We start from the raw sequence: 26,329 nt of genomic DNA, 5'->3' as shown, positions 1-26,329 counted from the left end.
CTATAAGATGATACCAAGAACTCGATATCCCCAAAAATTGTTGAGCACCTGATTCCACCATGTCATGATAATAAAACAAAAGCTAATTTCACTGAGTAATGGCCTTTAGTTACCTAAGAAAGTGAACAGACAATGAGTCTATTTGTTAAAGAAGAGCCATCAAGTTGTGTGCCAAGAAAACAAAAAGGCCTAATAAAAAGGCTGTCTGAGGCTCTTGTGGCCTAGAAGTATGGTGTTCACATTTCATTCCATAGTTTCCGGGTTCAAATCCTGACAAAGATGGAAAAATTTTTTTACTCTAAAATGTTACACGTTCTTTCCAGTTCTCCAGTCAGGTTTTGTCATCTGCTTTCATTTCCACTTCCTGCCCCCCCGGGGGGCCTCCCCCCCCATCTCTGGGCTCCTGTTTCCTTTACTCCTAACTCAGACCTGCCACTCTATGAAATCTAAAAATCAGAATTTTAAGAGTTAAAAAATCAGGATCTGGTGAAAAAAATCAGGATCAAAGGCAAATCAGTGATAAGGGGCACTGGGGGGAGGGGGTTGGTCCTGGTTTCCTTTTATGAGGCAAGTATGCAAGACAAAACTTTTGCAGGAATAAGTTCACGTTTGGGCCTCTCAATAGAGAGAAAACTGAAAGACAGCATATATGTACTCAAGTCTGAGTTGGATAGACTGGGGGAGCCCAGGTTGCAGTAATGCTGAAACTCTCGTAGTCTTGAAAATAGCTGGCACATAACTCTAATCATCCATGCAAAAAGCCCGCTTTTTCATACAATAACAGCGTTTGACTTTCATCGCACATCTTACTACTAATGGAGCTAAGGGCAAATTTTGCGAACAGTATATTCTCAAAAACTACTGAATGAAAAAATATGAAACTTTGCCAGTACCCATAACTTGAAACGTAGTGTTGCACTATTGTATTTTCATTAAGATCAAATGTGTAAGAAGAAAGCCCAGTTTAAGTTAAATCGATCAATTTAGTCCTTTTGTAGCGATCGCCATCATTTGCTTCGACATTGTATCTTCACTGCGGAGTGCCGACTGCGCCAAAGGGTATTTTGTCAGTTGTACATAAAGTAGGTTTACGGGAATTCCCGATTTCGGTCTCACGCCTTTAGGAGGAGGAAGAAGAGGAGGAGGAGGAGGTGTAGGTGTAGATGGAGCAGGAGGAGAAATGAAGGAGAAGAAGAAGAAGAAGGAGAAGGAGAAGGAGAAGGAGAAGGAGAAGGAGAAGGAGAAGAAGAAGAAGAAGAAGAAGAAGAAGAAGAAGAAGAAGAAGAAGAAGAAGAATGAGGAGGAGGAGGAATTAGAGGAGGAGGAGGGGGATAACAAGAAGAAAAAAAAGGAGAAGAAAAATCAAGTAGTAATACATGTTACAAAGTGGTGACCTTTTCGTTTGTTACCCTACCTTGGAAGAGAGAGAGAGGTGGAGAGAGAGAGAGCGAAAGAGAAAGAGGGAGAGAGAGAGAGAGAGAGAGAGAAAGAGAGAGAGAGAGAGAGAGAGAGAGAGAGAGAGAGAGAGAGAGAGAGAGAGAGAGAGAGAGAGAGAGAGAGAGAGAGAGCGAGGGGGGGGGGAGGCCAGAAAGCACTAACAGAGGGAGGGTGGTGAGAGTGACAGGGAGGGTGTCGTCGAAAGCGCAAAGAGTAGTCTAGCCTACCGTAGGCCTACTTAATGTATCGAGATAAATCGAGATCAAGAAGAATCACGAAATGAAAGTAGAATCTAGATCTGTGATAGTTCGATAACCTATTGAATATTGAAAGTGGATTTTTCTTGCTGAGCTTCATAGATTCTAAGATCTAGATCTAGGATAGATCTATGTGAATCTTAGATCGAGATCAAGAATGATGAAAGTATTGAACGTGGATTTTTTCCTGCTGTGAATAGATCTGGAGTCTACAACTAGGCTGTAGGTGAATCTAGATCGAGATCAAGAATCATGAAAGTATTCTTGAAAGTGGATTTTTCTTTCTGTGAATAGATCTAGAAATCTAGGCCATCTGTGACGCCTGTCGGTTATTAAAAAAGTGAATTTCTAAACTTAGACCTATCTATGGGCCAAGGCTCCTTCTTTCAATTATTGGCCTAGATCTATGTCTTTATAATCCTTCAAGATCTAGGCTAGATCTAGAATCAAGATTAGGCTCTTCTAGGAAGCAACAATTGGCATGTAGGCCTAACTCTTTTTTTTTTTAAATGATTGAGCTGGAACTTTAGGAGAAAATGCCACGCCTTCGAAGAGGGAGAAGAAGTCTTACCCCTAGAAGTAGTCAAGAGGGGGTGCTACCTGGATAAATTCAAGGTAAAATATTTGTGTTTTGTTTCTTTCCTGTTTTCAGTCTTTTTCCTCTTCTTAACTTTCCTAATAATTCTTCATTATTATTCCGTTCGTACATATACACTCAAAGCACACACCCCCACAAAAAAAGATAGCGTCAAGGGGTTCATTTATTTTTTCTTATTCCTTTCCCCTCAATTAGTACCTGTATCACGGCACGCACTTTAAGCCCAAGTGAAAAAAAATACTCACACGTACGAGGTCAGGTCACATGATGCGAATGAGCATTTGAAAGTTTCAATGACAGGTCTTGATGATAGGCCCAACTAACCAGAACTCAGACCAAGCTTGCTTTTAAAGCAACGGCAGAACAACGAATATATTATTCTTAGGCCCATGTCATAATTGTTACAGTGATCAGGACACCATCGGAGAATTCAGGGTTATGAAAGCGAAAGTTGATCTTGAGTGTATCTAAGTCTGAATTCTAAATTGATATGACGTCGATTTTAGTTCAAATAACGTGCATGAGTTATCTACTAGATTCAGCATAGATGCTCTAGAAACTAGCGTCCAACGTTCCTGCCGATAAAAAGTCAAATCGGAGCTTCCAAGCAAAAGAGATTGCAGAACTCTTTATATTTTTTTCTAAGAATTGGATGCAACAGACACAACGACAAAAAATCAGGATACTGGCGATCAAAATCGGGAAAATCGGGATGCTTGAGATTTGTGGCAAAAAATCGGGATATCCCGATTAAATCGGGATGAGAGGCAGGTCTGCTAGCTCAACAAATACTCCAGGCTCCTTCTTACTGCTGCCTTTCAACTTCACCCCTGATCTTAGGGTAGGTAATAATAATAATAATAGATAGCATTTGTATAGCGCATATCCCCGCTCAGCAGCAGGCTCTATGTGCTTTACACTATATTAGGTAAGATCGAACACCTAGTCTTTTCAGATAAGGATGAAAAATTTCTGAGGTCCCAGGTGCAAGTTGCACACATTAAAGACCCGTTTGTGGTCCTAAAATCAACAAGAGTAGGCTTTGGCCGCCTTGCATTAAAAATTAATTCCTAGCAAAATTGGAAATACTCTAGTCAGTATAACAACATATGCTGGGCTGCCTTATTCCTAAGCAAACATCTATTGATGTTGTAAATTATTGTAAATGCACTTCGCCCCCACCCATATAATTTAGACCAATCAGAGGGTAGGCTGCTTTGACCTTGCCAATTACGGCAACCTGGGCTGAGCAAGATGCAGCACCCCAGTTGTCAGACAAAGACGCTTGATAATAACTAATAATTTTTCAAATCAAGAGGCACTTGGGGCAAAAAATCAGAATCATGGGAGTAATAATGGTTGACAAACTAAAATTACCTGTGTAGATCTCTTGCAATATATCACCCTCTTTATTAGAGTTAGACATTTCAAGACCGCAAAAGCAAATATTCTTCAACTTGGATCTGAAGAAAATAGGAAAGTCGGTCTCTCAGAGGAGGGCACGTAGCTCACCTGAAGATGCTCTTTGCTCACTCTCATCTGCTCCAGCTCAGTCACCCTCACTCCCAGCTCTTGCTTCATTTGCTTGAAACTTATCTCAACCTGAGCAGGCACAAACAAATAACTGTTTCAGTACAGGCAGAACATTCAAATATTTTTTTTCTGTAAATCATTTTTTATGGTGAGCTATCGAACTACAAAGACAGCTGCAAGAGAGACATGAGTTAAACAAAGATTGACTTAAGAACCTGGGAACAGACAGGAAGATTGAAGCCAACAGAACAGGGAGTTCCAGAGTAAACTTATCACAAGATGGAAGAGAAGGATGCAGCAGCAAAAGAATATGAGTAGCAGTCACATAGCACTAGGCACAGGTTGGCACATCTGAAAAATTACTAAAGAAAGGGATTCCCTGCATTTAACACCAACTAGTTGGAGATACTGAACAAGGATCTGCTGCTCACAAAGGACAAAAGTAGCCTTATCAGCTACCAATGATAATAATAGTCATGGTCATAGTAAGAATAACAACAACAACAACAATAATAATAATAATAATAATAATAATAATAATAATAATAAATAATAATAATAATAATAATAATAATAATGATGATGATGATGATGGTAATAATAAATAACATTATTAATAATAATAATAATAATAATAATAATAATAATAATAATAGTAATAATAATAATAATAATAATAATAACAGTTCATGTTTTATGAACTGACAATGAGACTTAACATCCAAGGAGTAAGAGAAGTTGTAGACCTTACCTGCTACAGCAGTTAGTAAATGAAAGACAATTTGCAATAAATTCAAACAAAGCAAATGAACTTTTAGTTAGCATGACTAAGCAGCCCGCCGCACAGCATCACTTTTCGCCCGATTCTGTTACCTTTAGTGACTCAGCAGCCCGCCGAAGCTCCCCGGCTCGGGGTCACGTGGTTAATGAGCCCTGAAGCACAATGCCGGTGTCGGTAGAGAAGTTCTCATTTACGTTTGAAACGATATAACAACTTCTTCTCCATCCCACACAGCAAACCATTCAACTGACGTACGAAAAGCTCAATGTCTTGAGATTTATTCTGCATAAGAATGGGTAACTTCTGTGCCTTAGTTTTTGTTCTAGAAAAGTGTTTGTAGAGTATCCAATTTGTCCTATTTTATCGTCAAACTTATGAATAAATGATTGTTTATTTAAAAACGGCACAACAGATCTCTCAAAAATCTGTGTTAACCCTAGTCCTGCGGGGGCCGGGTTCACGTCGCCTGATAAGCCTATTTCGGAACCTCGCCTACGTTCTGGTCCCGAGTCAGTCTAGCCCCTGGCTCAGCACACGCGCACCAAGCATCATCTCACGTGAAATTCGGGTCTCGCGTCGGATCCCCATTCATGCAGGTCAAGTGTGTGTGCGTCAGTCTGCTTGAGTTTGTGTGTGTTTGTGGCCGTCTTCTAGAACTGCCTGCGTCGGTTCGTAATCCTGGCATACGTCTCATTCAAAACACGCCAAGTTGGTAGCTCTAGATGTTCGTCCAATGACATTATAGAAGAAGTTGACCCACTTAGACATGAGGAGCTCGAAAGGATAGTCAGGAAACATGACTTCCATTTTTCTATACAAAATCTTTCAAATGAGCTTGATTTTGTATGAAATGATACTACCAGATAAAAAATAAGCTTATTTGATAATTTTGAATATCATTGTGCAGGTACAAAGAACAATTTGAGTGCAAAACATTCGGAAATTTACCTATACTATCCCCTTTTGAACCTCAGGTCATTCATAACAACAAGAGCGTCTAGAAACGTTATTCGAATGGGTGTAACTACTAATGTCTTATCAGTTTGTGAGAGGGGGTTATTCATGTGTTTGTAACACTATATAAATAGAAACCTATGAAAGATAGAGCGTTATTTTCATCATCGATTAACACATTCCCATGGCATTCATGTCGAAAACACACGGCGCGCGCGCGCTGTACACCAACAGTACATACTGAGTGACCCCGGCGGCCTGCCCGGAACGTCTGATGTAATTGGTTGCTGATAAGATTCGCATCTCAGCACAGACGCAGGACAAGAGTTAATATAAGTTAATGTTAGCCTATACATTCAAAAGAACAAAAACTCTGTCAAATTCACAGTTAGAACAACTGAATATAACTCCAACAGACCCTACATCATAACGAAACTGTGTTACATTCTGGCTAGCACCAACCTACACAGCCACAAGGAAGAAAGGGGACACTGCCAGTACAGACCTTGCCCATGTCAGTCTTGAGCACTTCCAGGGCACGGTCCACAGAGGCCTTCTCCTGCAGGGCCGAGCGCAGCGCAATCTCCGTGGAGGCTTTTTCTTCCTTCAGGCTCAGGATCTCATTGTCTTTCTTGGTCAGGTCTGACATGACCGCCTGAAGCTGGGACTCCATCTGTTACAATGAAACAGCATTGGCTTATTTAATTTTGTGTAAAACCCTAGTGTTTGTGACTGTGGCTCTGTTTGAGAGTGTAAGCATTTCTCATGTGTGTATGAATATATATATGTGTGTGTAGAAGAGAAAGTGCATGAAAAGGTGTGTAAGCGTGTGTGCGTGCGTGTGTGTTTGTGTGAGTGTGTGTGTGCATGTGTGTGTGTGTGTGTGTGTGTGTGTGTTTGCAAGCGTGTATATGTGCACCATTGCGTATGGTAAAACACCAAGTCAATGTGCCAGCATCAGGACAATACAGATTAATTCTATCTATCTTATAGCTATAGAAAAATAGAGCCACTTGACCTGTATAAGTCTTTGCTCCATTTCCTGCAGAGATTTCTCCTTCTCCACCAGCGACTCCTCCGCCACAGCCAGCCTCTTCATGGTCTCCATCTGGCCCGTCTCCATGGAGATGAGCTCCTCGTGGCGTTTCTTTGCCTCCCCACTGGCCCGGTCAAGCTGAGCTTCCAGGTCATTTGTGGCTTGCTGCAGGCTGGCCATGCGGGACTTTTCCTCCTCCACTGTCAGCACCTGAGGGGTAGATTAGAGTGTGTGAGTGTGTGTGTGTGTGTGTGTGTGTGTGTGTGTGTGTGTGTGTGTGTGTGTGTGTGTGTGTGTGTGTGTGTGTGTGTGTGTGTGTGTGTGTGTGTGTGTGTGTGTGTGTGTGTGTGTGCACAACACTTCAACAGTGTCCTCAACAGACCATCTTCCATCAACAGTGAACCCATTGAAAGACTACCACAAGTGCCAATCGACAACACTCTGGCAGACCCACAAGCAGAAAATTAAGTAATGCTCGCCATCAAACGCCTATCCAGTGGCAAGGCACCAGGTGCCGACTCCATTCCAGCTGGAATCTACGCCTCTGGAGGCCCAACACTAATAGAGAAACTGACAAACCTGTTTACCGCCATGTGGTTAGAAGAAAAGCTGCCACAGGAACTCAAAGACGCTTCAATTGTCCACCTTTACAAGCGCAAAGGAAACAGGAACACCTGCGACAACCACCGAGGCATCGCCCTGCTCTCCATCGCTGGCAAGATCCTGGCTCGCATCCTGCTCAATCGCCTGGTTGCACACCTGGAATGCGACCTGCTCCCTGAGAGTCAGTGTGGATTCCGCGTGGGACGCAGTACTTTGGACATGATCTTCGCAGCTCGTCAACTACAAGAGAAATGCCAAGAGCAGAACCTTGGACTCTACTCCACATTTGTGGATCTGACAAAAGCATTTGATATTGTCTGCCGCGAAGGGCTGTGGAAGATCATGGCAAAGTTCGGGTGCCCGGCAAAGTTCATCGTGATGGTCCAACAGTTCCACGATGGCATGACAGCAAGAATGCAAGACGATGGCGTGTACTCCCAGCCTTTCCCCGTCACTAATGGAGTGAAGCAGGGCTGCGTGCTGGCCCCCACTCTGTTCAGCATGATGTTCTCAGCTATGCTGACCGACGCCTACCACGACGGAGATATCGGTGTCGGTTTTCGTTACCGCACTGATGGAAAACTCTTCAACCTTCGGAGGCTGCCCGCGAGGACTAAAGTCCATGCAGGCATAGCCCGCGATTTCCTCTTTGAGGACGACTGCACGCTGAATGCCAGCACTCAGTTAGACATGCAGGGAAGCCTGGACCATTTTTCTAAAGCCTGCGAAAATTTCGACCTCATTATCTCTACAAAGAAGACCGAAGTTCTGTACCAGCCAGCCCCATCGGCTCCTTACGTAGAGCCCCATTGCACCATCTACGACCAGAGACTGGCAGTGGCAGATAAGTTTGTCTACCTTGGCAGCACCCTCTCTCGTTCGGTCAATATCAATGAGGAAGTGACCTACAGAACTGCTAGAGCTAGTTCAGCCGTCCGTAGACTGAAAGACAAGGTCTGGGAGCGAAGAGGACTGAGCCTTAACACCAAGCTCAAAGTGTATAAAGCAGTAGTTCTGCCATCCCTGCTCTATGCCTGTGAAACGTGGACAGTCTACAGCCGGCATGCCAAGCAGCTCAATGCCTTCCACATGAGATGCCTCAGGACACCGCTTCGAATCAAGTGGCAAGACAGAGTCCCAGACACTGAGGTACTACAGCGGGCCAAGATGGAGAGCATATACGCTATCCAAATGCATTCTCAGCTCCGATGGGCCGGCCACGTTCACCGCATGGACGACTCTCGCCTCCCAAAGAGGCTACTCTACGGTGAACTGACCCAAGGCAAACGCTCTCTCGGCGGACAGAAGAAACGCTTCAAAGATGCTCTGAAAGCATCCCTGGAGAGTTGTGACATTCCCCATACCACCTGGGAAGAAGCTGCTCGCGACCGCACAGTCTGGCGCTCCTTAATAAGATCGGGTGTGATGAAATTCGAAGAAAGTCGAATCAGAAAGAAAGAACGGAGACGGCAGCTGAGAAAAGACAGAGAGAGCCCTACTTTCCAGCCTAATTCAGCCCCAAACATCCCCTGCCCCCACTGCAACAGACATTTCCGTGCGAAGATCGGCCTGATCAGCCATCTCCGCACACACCCCACCCCTCCAGTGATGTGAAGTCAAGGTCATCTTTGCCAGCGAAGGACGAACATCATATGTGCATGTGTTTGTTTATATGTGTGTGTGTGTGTGTGTGTGTGTGTGTGTGTGTGTGTGTGTGTGTGTGTATGTGCATGGGTGAGTGTGAGTGCATGTGTGTGTGTGTGTGTGTGCGTGTGCATTTGTGTGTGAGTGTGTGTATGTATGTGCTTGTGTTCGTGTGTGTGTGTGCATGTGTGTGTGTGTGTGTGTGTATGTGCATGTGTTTGTGTGTGTGTGCATGTGTCTGTGTGTGTGTATGTGTGTGGTGGGGAGGAGGTGCAATAGTTAAATAAAAGTGTTACAGAAAAGAATGTCAATATTTCAATGGTCATTTAATGCTCGGGAAGAAGCAAGACAGACAGAGACAACTTTGATGCACCATACAAGTGCGGAAGGGATTTAAAAATACAAATATCTTGTACTCTTTACTCTTCATGAAATGAACCACTAGAGATTGCTTCATTAGAAATTGTCAGAAACTTAAGAAAAGGATGCTGACAAGCAATAAAAATGGAGTAATAAAACAGTTTCCTGGAATAAACTATGCAAACAATACAGATCTTGTTCGTTTTATGTTTTAGTAAGCGTGTTACAGCACTAGCAACACAATTAGGTCAAATAGGAGCCAAAGTTTTAAGGTGTTACAAGATTTGTTTTTGTTTTAGAAAAAGTTTTACTGTGCTCGCAACTGCATAAGGTCAAATGAGCGCGTGAAACACAAGTTGCTTGCATTCACAACAGTTCACTGCATGGCTTGGCTTGGGTCAACGATCAGGTTTAAAATGTTAAACGCTTGAGGTAAAAATAAAAATTTTAAAATGATAAACCTGCTAAAAATCAAAATGACTTTTTACAATTTACCATAAAGGCCAATTACCTTTTTAAAATCGAGAATTTTGTTGGGACCAAAGACGGAGAACAGATCTGCAATTTTTTGCATTTAAAATACTTCCTTCAAGTCTCTCCAAAGTCCTTACATTCTTTTAAAATGTGTCTAATGGTAAAATCTGTGTCGCATCCAACACAAAACAGTTTTTCATCTCTCTATAGGAGGTACTTATGTGTTAGGGAGGTAAGTCAGATACGTAATCGAGTAAAAATGACTTCGTCTCTTCTGGAGAGGTTTTCGTAGACCCAGTTTGGGCATGACATTGCAGAGTTTATTGTTGGTTTGTTTCTCCCAATGTATCTCCCACAGACTGGAGGGGTAGTTTTTTACTTTATTTTTAAAGTCAGTCTGTGGGAGAGTGTTCGTCATTGATCCCAACAGAAGGGGCAAGGATTCCTTCGCCAGGAGATCCACCTGCTCGTTTGCTCAGGTGCCTACATGGCTAGGCAGCCATGTGAACACAATGCTTTTCCCGATTTCAGTCAAAGTGTGTATTTTTTGTTGTAACCTTACTCTTTTTGGGAGTAAAAGTGTGCAATTTGTAATGTAAGTGAGGTGATGCAAAACAGTCAGACAGGAAAACGAAAGATTTGTTGGGGGGAATTTTCTACGGAGTCCTGTGCCATGATAATGGCAGTGGCCTCTGCAGAAAAAATGGAGCCTTAGGGATGGAGTCTCCTCTGGTGTGTCCTGCTAGGAGTATAGGGCGGTGGCACCCACAGCAGAGTCCGATTTATAGCCATTTGTGAAGATTGGCTCCGCACCAGGGTATTTTTCTATAAGTGTTTTGTCTTCTGCTTTAGATGTTTTGGTGTTTGTGCTTGCTTTGTTTTGTGTGGTGAGCTTAAAAGTCTACTTTTGCATTGGTGAGGTGCCACTGAGGTCAAAAGGAGTGATAAGACGATAGATGTTAGGTTGGAAAGAAAGAGCAAACAACACCAGGAGCATCCGCCAACCACCCACCAATACAGATCGCAAATTTCATGTAAATACTTGCTGATATAAAGACGTACATGAAAAACAGCTCTTATAGTGCGGAGTAATTCACGGCTTTTTATCTCAACCCAGATAGTGACTGTCATTCCTAATTTGTGTGAAAAGAAAACTCCAATTTTACAAGAGACTGAAAGACAATGTTTTAACTAATCAGATTTTTATCTGCATAAGTTGCTGTCAACAACTCCAATTCCAACACAACATTAAAAAAATGGTGTTTGACCACTTTCTCATAGACAGACAGCATGAGCTGAAGTACCTGGGAATCACTCTGGACAGGACACTTTCGTTCCGAGGACATATTGACAATGTTGCTGTCAGGGCTCAGAAGGGCATCAATGTAGTGAAGACCTTGGCTTGTTGTTGTTGTTGTTGTTAGCGATCCAGTAGCATCTGAGCGTTAACTCTTCTGCATGATGCCATTTGGTAATAGTTGCATGTTTGTTCTAACTGTTGTCTTGAGGAGTAGAGGCAATTAGATGAGTGGGGTAGCTTGGGAAGAAAACATCCCCTTAAATCAGTTAGTTTTCTACAGAAAAACAGATGATGTTCCACTGTCTCTGAGGGGTAGTCACATAGTGGGCAGGCAGCAGACTGCTTTACTCCAATTCGGTTGGGATGTTGGTTGAGGGGTACATGTTGTGTTCTAAGTTGGAAGATTATGGATTGATCTCCCCTCCTCAACTCATTGATTGGATCTTTGACCAGTGGTTTATTCATGTGGCCATACATCCTCCTTCCTGTCGTACCTGTGGCCCAATCATTCATCCACTCTTCCTTGAGGTTTGACTTGATCATTTGGCAGCAGGTGGTGTAATTCGTAGGAATTTCAGGCTGAGGGAGACTAGCTCCTTTCTTTGCCAGAGCATCAGCTCTTTCTTTTCCCGGTATCCCAGTGTGGGCAGGAATCCATTGTAGGACTACTCTGACGTGGTGCCCACTTATCAAGTTATGTAGACTCCAAATCAAATGCAATATATCTTTGTTCACATCAGTCCCACTCTCAAGTGTCTCTAGTGTTGAAAGGCTGTCTGTAAATATAACGATGTCTGTGGTAGCAAATGGGTTAGTGTCAAACAAGTAGTTGATGTAGTTTGCAGTGTTGGTGATAGCCTGTTGTTCGGCAATGAAATTGGAGCAGAAGGACCCGCTGGAGTTGAAGACTTCTTTTTTTTCCCCACTGGGCAAGTTGATCACTGACCCATATCCAGCGTTGATTGTTGCCTTAAAGGCAGATCCATCAGTGTACGAGTGGATCCATGTTGGTGGATAGGAATCAATTGTTTCAAGGGCAGAATGTTTTAGTGCTACAGGATATGTGTTTTTATTGCTCTTGTCCAAAAGTGTTTTCCTAATTTCTGGCTTTGCTATGGTGAGATGTGGTGGGAGAGTTGAGGGAACTCTTTCCAGAGGTTCTCGTCTTTCAGGGAGGTGATGTTTTTCTTGGAGATTGAGAACAGTGTCAAGTACAGATTTTGTATTTTTTAGTCTTTGATTAGGTTTCCACTTGTCAACAAGGACTCTATTAGGGTGGTTATTTTCTAGCCTTTTAGATCTTTCATATATTTCTAAAGCTGCCCGTTTTCTTCGAGTTTCTAATGGCTCAATATTTGTGTGGATTTCACAGGCCGCAGTCGGTGAGGATCTCATTCCGCCAGAGATAAGACGAAGAGCTTGGTTTTGGATGGTGTCCATTGGGTTCTTTGAAGTTTTACTGCAAATGTTTTGTAGAACAAGATTATAATCAAAAACAGCTCTGGTATATCCCAAATAGAGGCCTCTCAAGGTGTTCTTGTCTGATCCCCAGTTGGTACTGGCTAGTCGTTTGATGAGATTAAGTCTCTTCATAGCCTTCTTCCTAAGGTTGTTGGTGTGTTGTTTCAGGTTGAGCTTGCTGTCAAGTTGTACTCCAAGATACACTGGGTCATTCTCCTTTTTCAAGTTGGTACCATCTATTTTGAGAGGGATTTCTGCATTTGCAAGGTTATAGCTTCTCGTAAAAACAGAGTAGACAGTTTTTTCACAATTTACTTTCATCTTCCATAAACGGCAATAGGTTCCTAGGGAATTTAGATCATCTTGTAGTCTTCGTCTGCTTATTGTTGTCGAGTTTCCAGTATGCCAAAGGACAGGTCATCAGCAAAAAGGGCTTTTTCTGTTTTGAGAACATCTGAAACATCATTGAGGAAGACAAGGAATAAGGTACAGCTGATAGAAGACCCTGTGGGAGTCCTTCCTCCAGTACTGCTTTTGAAGATAGGGTTTCATCTATCTGTGTCTGGATAAGTCTATCTGTAAGGAATGATTTAATCCAGGAGTACATGTTTCCCTTGATTCCCATGTTCTGCAGTTTTAAGAGTAGTCCTTTCCTCCACACTCTATCGTAGGCTTGTTGGAGATCCACAAACACAGCCCTTGTCTGTTCCCCTCTTTGAAATCCATCAATGATTTTCTGTGTGAGCCTGAAGAGCTGGTCTTCTGTCCTGCCTTTTGACCTGAACCCTGCTTGACACTGTGATATCAGACCTGAAGACTCAAGCCACCAATAAAGACGAGAATTGAGGATTCTTTCACAGAGCTTGCCAATACAGGACGTAAGTGATATTGGGCGGTAGTTTATAGGGTCCTTGGCCTTCTTTCCTTTCTTTAAGATTGGGTTTATAGTGGCTAGTTTCCATGCTTTAGGCAGATTTCCCTCAGTCCATGTTCTGTTATAGAGCTTAAGAAGTAGCAATTTGGCTTTTTCACCAAGGTTTTGTAGCATCTCATTGTGTACTTTATCAGGACCTGGGCTTTTTCGCTTCTTTAGTTTCTTGATTGCACAGTCCAACTCTCGCTTAGTTAAGAAGTCCTGGAAGATACTCGGTGTCATCAAATCTCTCTCTTTTCCTTTCAGAACACTCTGTAGGCCCCTGTCCAGTTCATTCCTTTTGCTGCTCTTGTTAATGGAGGCAAAATGTTTATTGAAGTGTTCGGCTTTTTTTAACTCGCTGGTGAGAACTTCGGTTTCTGTGTGTAGTGGTTTGGGGTTTTCTTTCCTTTTTTCGCCAGTGAGGTTATTTAGAATTGTCCAAGCTTCACGTCTATCTTGATGTAAATTGAGTCCCTCACACTTCTGCGTCCAGGCTTCCTTCTTAGATTCCTTGGTGACAAGTTTAGCCTCTGCTACGGCCTTTTTGTATCTAATTTTTTTGTCCATATTTTTTTAGATCTTTCTCATATTCATGTCTGGCATCATTTTTAGTTTTTGTAGCTTTCTCCAAGCGCTCGTTCCAAAAAGGTTTATAGTTGGTTCTGCACCCCTGTGGGATACTCTTCTTTGCAGCATCTAAGATGGTGGAGTGAGTTCACTATTAAGGGCGTCTATACATTTATTGTCTAGAGTTTAACGGTGTCCTCAGCTGTTTTTCTGAAGAGATCCCAGTTTGCCTTCTTGAAGTTCCAACGGGTTCTTCTTTTCCTTTGTCTGTGTTTCAGTATACTGATTTTGGTGACAACAGGACGATGGTCACTAGATATACAGTCTAGCACATCTTCACTGCAATTGTTGTGTAAATCAGCAGAGACCAGGGTGAGATCTGGTCTGTGGAGGGTCCCATGTCTCCTGTGAAGAAGTGTTTTGGTTGAATCCTCATCTTGAAGAAGGATGAGGTTAGAGGACAGACATAGTTCTTCAATCCTCTTACCTGTGTTGTTTTGGTCAGCATAGCCCCAAAGGGGGGAGTGTCCATTAAGGTCACCAGCTATGACCGTCTTCTTAAAGATAGTGCTCTGTTCCAAGAAGTTCAGAGTGCTACTTGGGGGACAATAGATGTTATAAAGTATGAGCTTGCTGTTGCCATACCACAGGGTGACTTTATGTGCGTCTGTGGGGTGCCAATTAAGGAGCTCTACTTCACCCTGGATGTCATTTCTGATATAGGTTATAATCCCTTGGCAACCTTCACATTTACATGGATAAGGGGTATACCCAGTGATGTTTATGTCACAGGATGAATGGAGAGTTTCCTGTAATAGAGCAATGTGGACTTTCCTTTCATACAAAATTTTCCCCAATTGTGTTTTCTTCTTGTCCAAGCCACAAACATTTGCCTGAAGAATATTGAAGTCTATAAGCTTCTCTTTTCCGTTACCAGTTGTTGGGGGTGTTTTCTTCTTGTTTTTCCATTTTCTCTGCTTTCTGATTTTCTTTTTCTTCCAATAACCATCCACCAGGCCAGCTTGGTTGCCCACTAAGACCTGGGGGAGACCGTGATTACCGAGGCGGCGTCTCAGCTCGTATGGGATTCTATCATTTGTGAATAGCATCTAAAACTGGTGGTTCTGTGATTTTCCTTCCATCCCGGGGTAGGAGATAAAGCAGTGGCTGTAGGTGCAATGCCACAAACAAAAACCCAACTCCATCACAGAGAGATTGTAAGAAAAATGAAAGGGTATGTTGGTGTCTGTTGTATTATATTGAGAAGTTGTTTGAGGAGATAAAGAAGAGAAAGACGCTATTAAGAGCATAGTAGCTGTGTGTTGCTGAAATACAAAAATTATAATATAATAATAATAATACTAATAGTAATAATAATACCAATTGGAAGCTAGATTCCCCCCCCTCCTACCCGAGCAACCAAGTCCTCTCATCCGAGAGATGGGGGCAGGGGAAGGCATGGCAGATCCCAGAGGGTAAATGTTGTCTACAAGCAAGACGCAAATGGTCTCTGCACCTTCTCCGCAGTCATAGGGCTTTCCGATAAGTGCATGCTTAATACATGTATGTAGCTGGGTATTCTCTACGTAAAGTCACATCCAGTACAGTGCTGACAATGAACCTCTGCTTTCCACCCCACCAATACCCTTTCCAACTCCAGGTCAAAGAAAGGTTGTCGATGGAGAGAGGAGAAAAAAAAAGTTAATAAATGTAATAAAATAAAACAATAAAGACAATAAATAGAAAGAGTAAGAAACATAGTAAAGTAATATGTCTCTTTTCGGGGTCACCCCTTGACCCATTAGCTTCCTCTTTTTCTTTTCCTATTCGAAGAGTACTAACCCCCCCCCACCACGAAAAGGTGGGTCTATTTGGGGGGAAAGACCTTGGCTTCAGCGGGAATTCAGCAGAGAGTTCTTTTTCTCCTAATGCAGCTGGTGGTTCTGTCAGTCATAGACTAGGGGCTGGGCATCCTCTCCCTGTCCAAGACTCAGATAGACAGGTTGGAGAGAGTACAGAATGCAGCTATGAGGGTCGTTCTAGGTTGCACAAAGGACACCCATGTTGTCTGTATGAGATACATCCTTGACCTGGCCAGCATCAGAGTGAGGCATAAGGTGGCACAGGCAAAGCTGTACTTGAATGTTTTGGGAGACCCAAGGCACCCTTTGCATGACAACCTGGGCAGCATCAAAGGAAACAGGATCAAACGGGGCAGCTCATGGATGGCAGAAGCCGAAGACTCCTTGAGGAAAGTTTGTGGCATCGATGAAATATGCTGTGGAAAGGAGTGGTTTGAACTGAGCCCCGATTGCAGAAGCCTGGCCAACGTTCACATCACTATGGGTCGTGAAAGACGGGAATGTGCTGCTGTCATTAGCGACAATGATATACGACAGTTAATTGAGGAGCATTCCAAGCCAGAGGACCCAGTGATCTATATACGGATGGATCAGTCAGGAGGGGTGAGAGAAGTGGATGGGGTTTTGTGGTGTACAGTGGGAACAAAAAGGTTCACGGCATGTCAGGGGCCATAGAAAGAACAACTTCAAGCATGAAAATGGAGATTGAGGCCGTAACAAGAGCGTTTGGATGGCTTCATAATACAAGACCAAGAACAACTCATCTCATCATTGTCACGGACTCCCAGAGCATCTTGCAAAGGGTTGAGAAAGGGCTTCTTCGGAGTGAATGGATGAACCCAATACAACACTCATCACTTAGAGCCATCACGTGGATATTCTGTCCTGGGCACTCTGGAGTGAAAGGCAATGAGGAGGCTGATAGGCTGGCAGGCAGTGCCGTGGTTGATGGTGAGGTGAAATTTGACAAAGGAGAAGTGCTGAAGTCCCTGGAGAAAAAGTTGCGGGATGAAGAAGACAAGGAGACAGCAGAACACCACGCAATCAATGGGGATAGAGAGGGGAGAAGGAAGAAAGGAACGATTATCTGGAAAGGAAAGATGTCGCCATAATCAGACAGCCACCGGAACAATCAATATGGATACCTTGCGGGCTCTGGTGCTGGGGGGAACTGAGCACTTATGGACCTGTCCCGTGTGCAATGACTTTGTTGCCCAGGACAGGTAATACAGGTAAATTTAAAAAATGACTTTTTTTAGGATGTTTTAATCAGTTTTACATTGGTCCAGGTAGGTCTGTCAAAAACCATTCAGTTATTTTCCACTGTACCTGAGTGTTGAAAGTATCCTCATACATCTTGCGCTCACGTTGTATCTCCAGAAAGGCCGCCTCACGCTCCATCATGTCAGATTGAATAGCCTCCAGGTGGCGGGCCAAGCCCTCCTTGTCACGCAGTGCCCTCTGTTGCATGTCTGACAGCTGTTGACGCAGTCGGCCCGAATCTGTTTTGAGACGCTCCACAATGGTGCCGTGAGACACAGACTGTCCCTGCAGATATATCATTGAAAACAGAATATGAATGAACTTGTCGAGCTTTTTCCTTCAACTTGGCAAAATGGTTTGAGCTTAAAATTTGGATTCTACATTATTTCAAGTGAAAATTATTGAGCACTACTTGTCCACTATGTTGCAAAACAATAACAATCTTAACTGATTCCGTCCATTCGGCCGCTGACAGCGTCTCTGAGTTTTTCCTCTGCCTCCATTCGACCGCTGTGAGCAGCTCAACGAAATCAAAAACAAATATGCACTTTTTAACGTATTTCCTACTTTTTAAGTTGTCGAAAGGAAGTAGAACTTGTAAACAAACCTGACCTCAATCTCTGAGCGCCAATATCGATCAAAACTCCGCGAAATTCTTACAAAAATCATTGTTTTGTTGTCGCTATGCAGGCTAGATCTAAGGGTAAACAACACTGAGCCTGGTATAATAAAAAGGCCCTTCAAAGAAAGATATTCAACTAAATTTGTGAAATCCTTGCGTAAATGTGTGTTAGGGTGATATCGCTACAATGTTGTGTTGATTCCTATGGATTATAAGGACTTGTAGAGCTGAGAAAATGCGGTAAGTCGAAATTTTCGAAGAGCTGTTGCGCAATTTTTTTTCTCTTTCGTTTTTGTCTGAAGGAAAATGCAACACAAACAGATTATACGCCATTGTTATTGATATAAACAGATTCTTCTATTTATTCCCATCAGTTTGGTATATGACAATACCTATTAGAGTAACTTAGAGCTTCACAGTAATGCATTAAATAGATGCACCCCAGGTCTAAAACTGAACAGGAAAAAATAATTCTGTCCAGAGCCTGAAAAAATCATGGACGGAATCAGTTAATGAAACAAAGACATTAGACATTTTACGACACTTGCATAAACATATGAGATATGATTTGAATGACTTCAAGTTTTCCCTTTTATGCACAACTGGAACTGAAAGTGAAAACAAAATTGAAGAAGGAACAACAGCCGCCAAATGAGCACAATAGACATCTGACTACTTTTCTTTCTTCCATCAAAATTCAGCAATTTGTACTTCGAATTCCCTGGAAAAAAAAACCCCATTTATTTCATTCAGTAAACTCAAAACTTTATGAAGTATTTGTCTGTGTCAGCAAACATGAATGTCCTTTGCTTAAGTAAGCTATTACACAAATCAAAATTAAGGAATACGCATCTTTAAAAAAATGTTCAGCAAGTGTTTCCACTAAATGTACTCTAAAAATACAACTTTAGCAGGTTCAATCTGACCAGGCAACCCCAATCTCCTTCAATCACAAACATCTCGACTTCTATTTAAGATAAATTGTTATTTTTTTCACTAAATACAAGACAAATGAACAAGCTGCAAGATGATATTAATAACTCCATAAGCCCCAAAAAATAGCCTCATTCCACTGCATTATGTCATTCATTCATCTATTATCTATTTGTGGTGGCCGAATTTTGCTATTCAAAAGGCTTTTTAATTGCTGCATCGATCGACATGCGGTTTTCGCCAAAAAATTCTTTAAAATATTCTCCAGATCCTGACACCCTTGGTTTTTTCAGTTTTGAGACAGTTTTGCTGAAAAAAACTAAATTTCTTTATTTCACCGATCCTTTTGTAGGCCAACGCTTCTGTCTCTGTAATTTTAGAAAACCCGGAAGTAATATTTCGCGAGGTGCATTTTGTTTTGAGAGTATAGATCTAGACCTTCTAATTTTTTGCACCTCTCAAGATTTATTGCCCCCGTTCCAGTAGAGTGTAAATATAGTAGGCCAATTACTTTTAGTTGATATTAAAGCACCGATCATTCCTTTCATCAAAAGGGGGCCCAGCTAGTAGATCTATAAACCACGAGCCACCCCTGAGAGTCCAGACTTTGGAGAGACTCAAAGGAAATATTTCAAACATGTAAATTGCTGATTTTAAAACTTAATTTTTTCTATGTATCTTTTTATACTTCAACCTTTCTAAACTTACAAAGTAAACTCAAGTTATGCTGTGAACTAAGACGACAACAAACAAATTGAGGTCCACGCGCTTATATGACCTTATACAGTTGCGAGCGCCTAAAACGCTTAACTATCAAACATCTGTCGCCCTTTTCTCCCCTCCTTCTTTTTTGTGTATGTTACTCTCTTGTAACACATAATCTATTCTTCGGCACTTATATGACCTTATTGTGTTGCAAGAGCCATAAAACTACTAAAACTAAAACGCTTACCAAACGTAAACTAGCATACCTGTAGAACAGTCAGCTCCCTCTGCAACTTGCTGCGGACCTCATGAGCAAGCTGGAGTTGCTCCTGGTACCACTCTTTGGCTTTGACCAAAGACACCAGGTCATTTCGAGAGGTCCGAGCCTCCGTCTCAGCCTCCATCTTGGCCTGAATGCTGGTCTGTACCTCCACGTACAGCTCGGCTGAAGGGAACAGAGGGAGGAAAAGACAATAGAAATAAGAACAATCTACAACAAGGGCGCTACTTTATAGAACAACACACGGCGTCACTTTTCGCCCGATTCTGTTACTTTTAGTTCGCGTGACTCAGCAGCCCGCCAGAGCTCCCCGGCTCGGGGTCACGGGGTTAATGAGCCCTGAGGCGACTTTGCTGGTGTCGGTCGGGAAGTTCACATTTTTGACTATGTTTAAAACGATATAACTTCTTCCCCATCCCACACAGCAAACCATTACGCGGATGTACTAAAAGCTCAATGTCTTGAGATTTATTCTGCGTTAGAATGGTTAGTTTCTGTGCCTTAGTTTTTGTTCTAGACAAGTGTTCGTAGAGTACCCAATTTGTCCTATTTTAGTTACAAAGTTATGAATAAATGATTGTTATTTTTAAAAAGGCACGACAGATCTCTCCAAATTCTGTGTTAAACTGACTACGAATATCATGTCTTTTACCATGAGAAATCTTAAATCTGCGGTAGTAGTAATAGTCAAGTTATAAGAGAAGAAAGATGCACATCTGCATATTTTAACTAAAGACGATCAGCGTTAGCTCTTATTTTAATATTAAACAAGAGAAAGTTACTCAGTTATTGCAAATGGTCATAGAAACGTAAAAAAAGCTGGAAAAGTCTGGTGCTGATTCAGTGTCCCTGGAAAGCTAGAAATTATTCTTATAACCCAATTACGAGAAGTCATCCTTATTATTCAGTCAACTTACAAAACCTAGACTTAGTGTTTTAAGAAAAGTAAGCAATTTCTGGAGTGTAACAAATACTGTTCGTGTATTAGATCTACGTTGAAGATATATTCTAGCACTAAAATCGATTTGTACTTTTCATTGAGAAACTTCATAACTTTTATAAACTTTCAAGAAAATATGCGAATATTCATCATTATATTAGACACATAAAGTTGTATTTGGAGAAATTACTTCGTAGCGAATTGTGTGCCCGATGGATAAAATTGCAAAATTACAGCCTTCTATTATAAGCGCAGATACCATCTTTTCTGAGTATCTGCACTAATGTTATGTCGTTCATATTCCAAAAGTTCGACAGATTTTGGCGATGCGGTTTTTTTATATTGATTTTTTTTCATTCACGCTAGTCCCAAAAAAATTACAATTTAGCATTGCCGACTCCAGCGTGTCTAACGAAATAACCAGACAAGTTACAACGTCTGTTCTTTTTTGAGTCTCAAGAGCAGAAATGCGTGCTTTGGGTGCACTAAATGAGAATTACCATAAATACAAGGATACACCTTAAATTGTACGTTGAAAAGTACCAAAAATTAAGTCGGCCCAGACAGAGCGGCGACAGGGAGCTGACCCCCGTGACCCCGACGTGATAAGGCGCCCGGCGGGGAGGCGCCCGGCGGGGGAACCGCCTGCGGCAACTAAAATTCCACTGCCGGTGCGCCGTGAACAAACTAAAGGATTTTTTCCTTTCTTTTTCCAGTCCAACTTGTCCAAAATGACCACCCATTGTCAAGGACAAACAAGACCATCTCAGACAGGTGGCCCTTTTAGACAGTGACATTGTACTGTGTGTCACCACACTGTAGAATCAGGCCATTGTCAATTTTTGGACATATGGACTTACTGGCATCACTTTAAAGCTTTTTCATCTTTCTTGCTTCTAATTTTTAAAAACCCAATCCATCTTGAATAGTTAGCAAGGTACTTGTAATTGATGGAGGTGGGGAGCGCCTGGTATCAAATAAAATAAGAAAGAAAATAGCCACACAGAAATGTGTGTTTAACTTAGACACATAAGGTGCTGAGCCCCCCCCCCGAAATTAAAAAAAAAATATCAATGAAATATTGCAATAGGCGGAAAAAAGTCTGTTTCTTCAATTTCATAATTTTGATGAATGCCCAGGGAGGAAAGCAGTCATTTGTACAAGTCATTGCCTTGGACAGGTAGTCATTAGGGCAGCTTCAACTGACAGCAAAAGATCTCTGCAACTGACCTATGAGCTTCATTCTCATTAGTATTTGCAAATCTGGTCTTGAAAGTTCATGATTTTTCTTCAGCATCAGCATGAGGAGCAATACTAGAAAACAAATAATACACATTTTCCAAAATGAAAGAAAATTTTCGTACACATACCTTCAAAAATGTATTAAGGATATTTGAACAGCTTGACGACAAAACACGACAAATGTCACGTTCAAAGATTGGCAAAAAGTAGTACCACTGTATCTAGAAAGGTAAAGCACGTTCCAGGATCAACTTCTTTTTTCATAAAATGTGACTTTTCAACTACTAAAAACTGTGAAAGTTACGCTTTTTTATCTATGGCTCTTTTCGTCTATGCAGACGGTCAATTTAGCTTAAGATGGTCTCAAGGCTGTCTTCATGCAGCTTCTTTCATGGCTAATTCTTCCTATGTTTGAAGCGCAGATTCTGTCGCAGTGCTTGCATGTCAGTGTCGTAGATCGAAGCTCTGTATTTCCGCTGTTTTCCTTTCGTCGTTGGCGCTTCTCGGCCTGTTTGTTTCTAAGGCTGTTCTCTAGCATTTTAGTTCTTTCCTTTATAATTTTCCTCCATGTTTTCCGGTCCTCAGCTATTTCTTCCCAGATGTTAACATCTACTCCAAGCTTAGATAAGCTGTTTTTGCAGGTGTCTTTGTACCTCAATTTTGGTCTTCCTCTTTGTCTATTTCCCTGGGCAAGTTCTCCATAGAGAAGTTGCTTCGGAATCTGGTTGTCATCCATTCTCTTGACATGGCCAAGCCATCTCAATCTTTTTAAACACGGGATAGTTGTCATGCTCTGGAGGTTTGCGCGTGCCTACACTTCAACATTTGTAACCTTGTCACACCACGAAAGGCCTAAAATCTTGCGGCAGCATCTGAGATGGAAAATGTCGAGGCGCTTTTCTTGTCTGCTGTACAAGGTTTTATAAAACCAACATAAACGGCAGACTTTTTTTGACAAACTGCAACACATCCTCTGTGCACTTATTAAGTAAGTTCATTCCTGGAGTCACTGAATTTGCTTGTGGTACACAAAAGTTTATTGGCTGCTCTTTCTCTTCATTACTACTATAATGTGGATATGTCGTGTTTTGTACAAAAAAGTGCTGAGATTTCATTAATTCAAGGGATAAGAATCCAATACAGGTTTCAATATACAACAAATGTCAAATAACCCTTACATCATAATTGCCCTAAAACCAAAGTTGCTCAAGATTGTTCAGCAAATGGGTGAAGAGCAAAAATCTTCGTTATTCTAAAAACCAGAAAAACGTGCTTTGACTGTTCAGTTTTACAAACTGATTGGCAGCTCAGAAAAAGAAATAAAGCAGGAAAGCAGAAATGACATTAAAAATTAACAAGGCCATCTCAAATAGATACACTGTAGAGTTATTTGCCGCTTACAGCAAGTTGGAATTATATAATAGCCATATTTCGCAAGGAAGAAAATATAGTAACATACACAAAAAGTAATCGCAATATCAGAACCCACCAACCCTCTTTTTCCCTAACTTTGCATCTTACAAAGTAAATATTAAGAAAATAACAAACAAATATAACAGAGTCCATTAGAACTGAAGCATTCTGATACAAAAACTATGATCAACTTGCAAAGCTAATAATGTTATATGAAGAAATCGGTTGGGAAGAGGGTGCCTGAGGCACAAAGGTTAGGGAAATACATTATGTTCTAATTGACCTATTTATATCAACCCACCATCATCAATCTAGCTATGTGCCTTCATTTATTTGCCTGAACTTAAACCTAAGAGAGAAAAAAAAAAGATTTTTTTAACACAGTATCCCACTCTAGGCCAGACTTTTTAGACACCCCCCCCCCCCCCCCCCCCCCGCTCTTTAAAAAAAAATTTAAGAGCACAACGTGTAAAACAACTTAGAATTATTTTATTACAGCCTCACTCACCTATCTTGTTCTTGAGAGCCTGCACATTCATGTCCTTAGCTCTCATATCATCACGCATCTCTTGTGAGCGCACCTAGTGAGACAGAAAAAGCAGTTCATTATGATCAGAGCACTCAAAAGACTTACCTATTTACTGAGCACTCTCTTCTACAGCTTTTAGAGAACAGTTCTAATGCCTAGTTAATAAAGAATCCTAATGACTCACTCTTGAAAGAAGCTAAAATAAGGCTTGGCCATCCAGTTTTAACACAAACAAATCGAAGGCTTACATTGCATACAACAACTATTTCAGAAAGCCTGTGGGTTCATCCCTGTGCAACATGTGAGTCTGTCAGGCACATCAATGCTATTATTCACGTTTTTGGCTGTTCATTACAAAGAAATGTCTCTCAGCGGGGAGAACTGAGAAAAATAATGTAAAGTACTTTCCCAGGGATACAACAACAACTTCTTATATAACAGGTCTGGGAATCCAACTGACGACCTGACAATTGCAAGTCTGGCATAACAAGTACCAAACTAAGACATCTGACAATGCCATGAGTAGGCTTGACACTGTCTTTACATTTCAGACAAACAGAAAATTCAGATTTTTTTTTAAATTAAGGAGATAACTTCGTCGCCCATCTTCCAAAAGGGCGTATCATCAAAATTACCGGTTTTGAGTTAACACAACCATGGTATGTCGGGTAGTGAGATATGTGTTCTCTCTAAACGGCGTATCGATAGCTTTAAAAATGGCGGAGTTATGTGTAAAAAACATTTAGCCCTATAGCTCTCGCGCAGGAAACTGCATCTCACATAGAGGCGTATGCCTTGTTACGCCACTTTGTGAGAATATATACAGAGGCATATGACCGTATACACCACGGTATGAGTTGTTTCGTTTTATTTCCTCACTTGTAAATGAGGAGGATATGTCTCATTTCATGTTTAGTAGTCTTGCTGATTCTTTCTCGCTGCATCATTATGGGACTTTTATACGCTTCCTTTCTTTTAGTTAAAGTAGACACGTGTTGTTTTGGTACCTGTGCTTTAAATTTCATCCTTGATTTCAGGATTTGATTCCCATAAACTGATGGTATCTTAGCTCATTTGTAAGATTATAAATATTTATTTTAACAATATTTTCTACTAGTAAAAGTTTTAATTAGGTCAATGAGTCCCCAAAGATGTGATATTGTAGAAAGTTCTAATTATATTGATGATTTAGATGCAGACCCGTCTTTCAAACCTGGTTTGTGTCGCGCAAGAAGGACATATTTGCAGCTTGAGGAAGGTGTGAATTGCTCCAGTGTGATACTATACATACAATCACTTTGTTGAAGAAACAGGCTCATGTGAGCATGGTAGTCTTAAGAAAAATCACTTAGCATTGTGAGAAGAAAATGGATAAAGCCAGAAGAGAATAAGTCAGTTGTCTATGGATATGTACTCAACCTGAACATTTCATGGTAGAAGGTGCTGCCAAGGAAGTGACTGTTCAGAAAGGTCCACAGTCCAATAAGTATAAAGAAGCTAACCACAAAGGACATTGTGGAGAGGAGTACCTTAGCCCTACAACTGAAACACGTTTTGGCCCGCACAGGATTTGAGACAGATATGAATTTAAAAGCTATGAGAAATATTGTCGAAGCTGTCACACTATTGCGAATAAAACACACAAGGAAATATTCCAGCAATGTTACAGACTTGGAAACCATCATCTATAAAATGAGTTCGTTGTTGGTCACACTGACTGCTCTGAAACTATGAAAGGGACGAGCTGTTCTCATGGACAGAAGACCAATACATATTACTTGACTGTCGATGGAATACCGCCATCTATAAGACAACATCAGCTGAAACTATAGAAGTAGAAAAAAGAGGATGATGATGCCCAGCAACTGTCACAGAAAGAGATGAAAAACTTCCCACCCTTATTAATACTCGTTCCCCGCTGTTGACTCACATCACTAAACTATAGGTCAGTTTCAAGTTAAAAGGACTTGCTCTCAAGCCTGAACTGAAGATGAGACAAAACAAATCTGACCAATCGCATCCACGGAAAATCCAAAGTCAGAAGATGCTTTCAGCTCCAATATTTGATCTTCAACATTCATCTATGTTCCAATATTAAAAGAAAGCACTTTCTTGTATCAAAGAAGACTGTCAGGCTATAATCTGACCTTTAACAATCTAGCAGATAAAAGCTGCCACTATTTCACTTTGAACGAGATATAAATAAATGTGGGAATTTGAAATCGTGACTGCTGTGTACAAACCCATAAGTACTATAACTACACTAGGAAGATGCAGAAAGTGAATCTCTTTGTTGGTGGTTGTCCTGGTCAAAATAAATATTCAATCATGCCAGCGATGGTGCGATGGTGTAATATTCTATCATTCAAGGCATCAAAACAACATCAAAGAGACTTCACTCAAATTCTTGGAAACAACTCATTGACCAAACGATGGCGATGCAGTACACAGTAAAAAAAAGCACAGCAGTGTCAAGGGCAGGGGCGTTTTTGTCCCGACCAATTTTAACGGAGGACAATCATAAAACTTACAAGAGCAAAACAGCCACATCATGTGACTCCCATTTGAGCATGGAGGTTTGATTGACTTCAAGAAACTATCTGTCACTTGTGTATATTG

At 41.4% G+C, this 26,329-nt stretch overlaps 1 protein-coding gene across 1 annotated transcript in view; it reads right to left on the bottom strand.

Annotated features, from left to right (window-relative positions):
- Window positions 1-26,329, bottom strand: part of LOC101846517 (golgin subfamily A member 3) — a 79,660-nt gene that overhangs the window by 24,572 nt on the left and 28,759 nt on the right. Inside the window, exons 8-13 of the mRNA XM_035971212.1 lie at window positions 23,690-23,762; window positions 19,573-19,751; window positions 17,113-17,331; window positions 6,579-6,806; window positions 6,066-6,233; window positions 3,805-3,894 (exon numbers count right to left, since the gene is read on the bottom strand). Of these exons, the coding sequence (XP_035827105.1) occupies window positions 3,805-3,894; window positions 6,066-6,233; window positions 6,579-6,806; window positions 17,113-17,331; window positions 19,573-19,751; window positions 23,690-23,762 (957 nt within the window). The remainder of the gene's footprint in view (window positions 1-3,804; window positions 3,895-6,065; window positions 6,234-6,578; window positions 6,807-17,112; window positions 17,332-19,572; window positions 19,752-23,689; window positions 23,763-26,329) is intronic.

Source organism: Aplysia californica, unplaced genomic scaffold (genome assembly GCF_000002075.1).
Source record: "Aplysia californica isolate F4 #8 unplaced genomic scaffold, AplCal3.0 scaffold00397, whole genome shotgun sequence".
Classification (NCBI taxonomy): domain Eukaryota; kingdom Metazoa; phylum Mollusca; class Gastropoda; order Aplysiida; family Aplysiidae; genus Aplysia; species Aplysia californica.
Note: the sequence above shows the minus strand (reverse complement) of the source record. Positions and strands in the feature narration are given on the sequence as shown.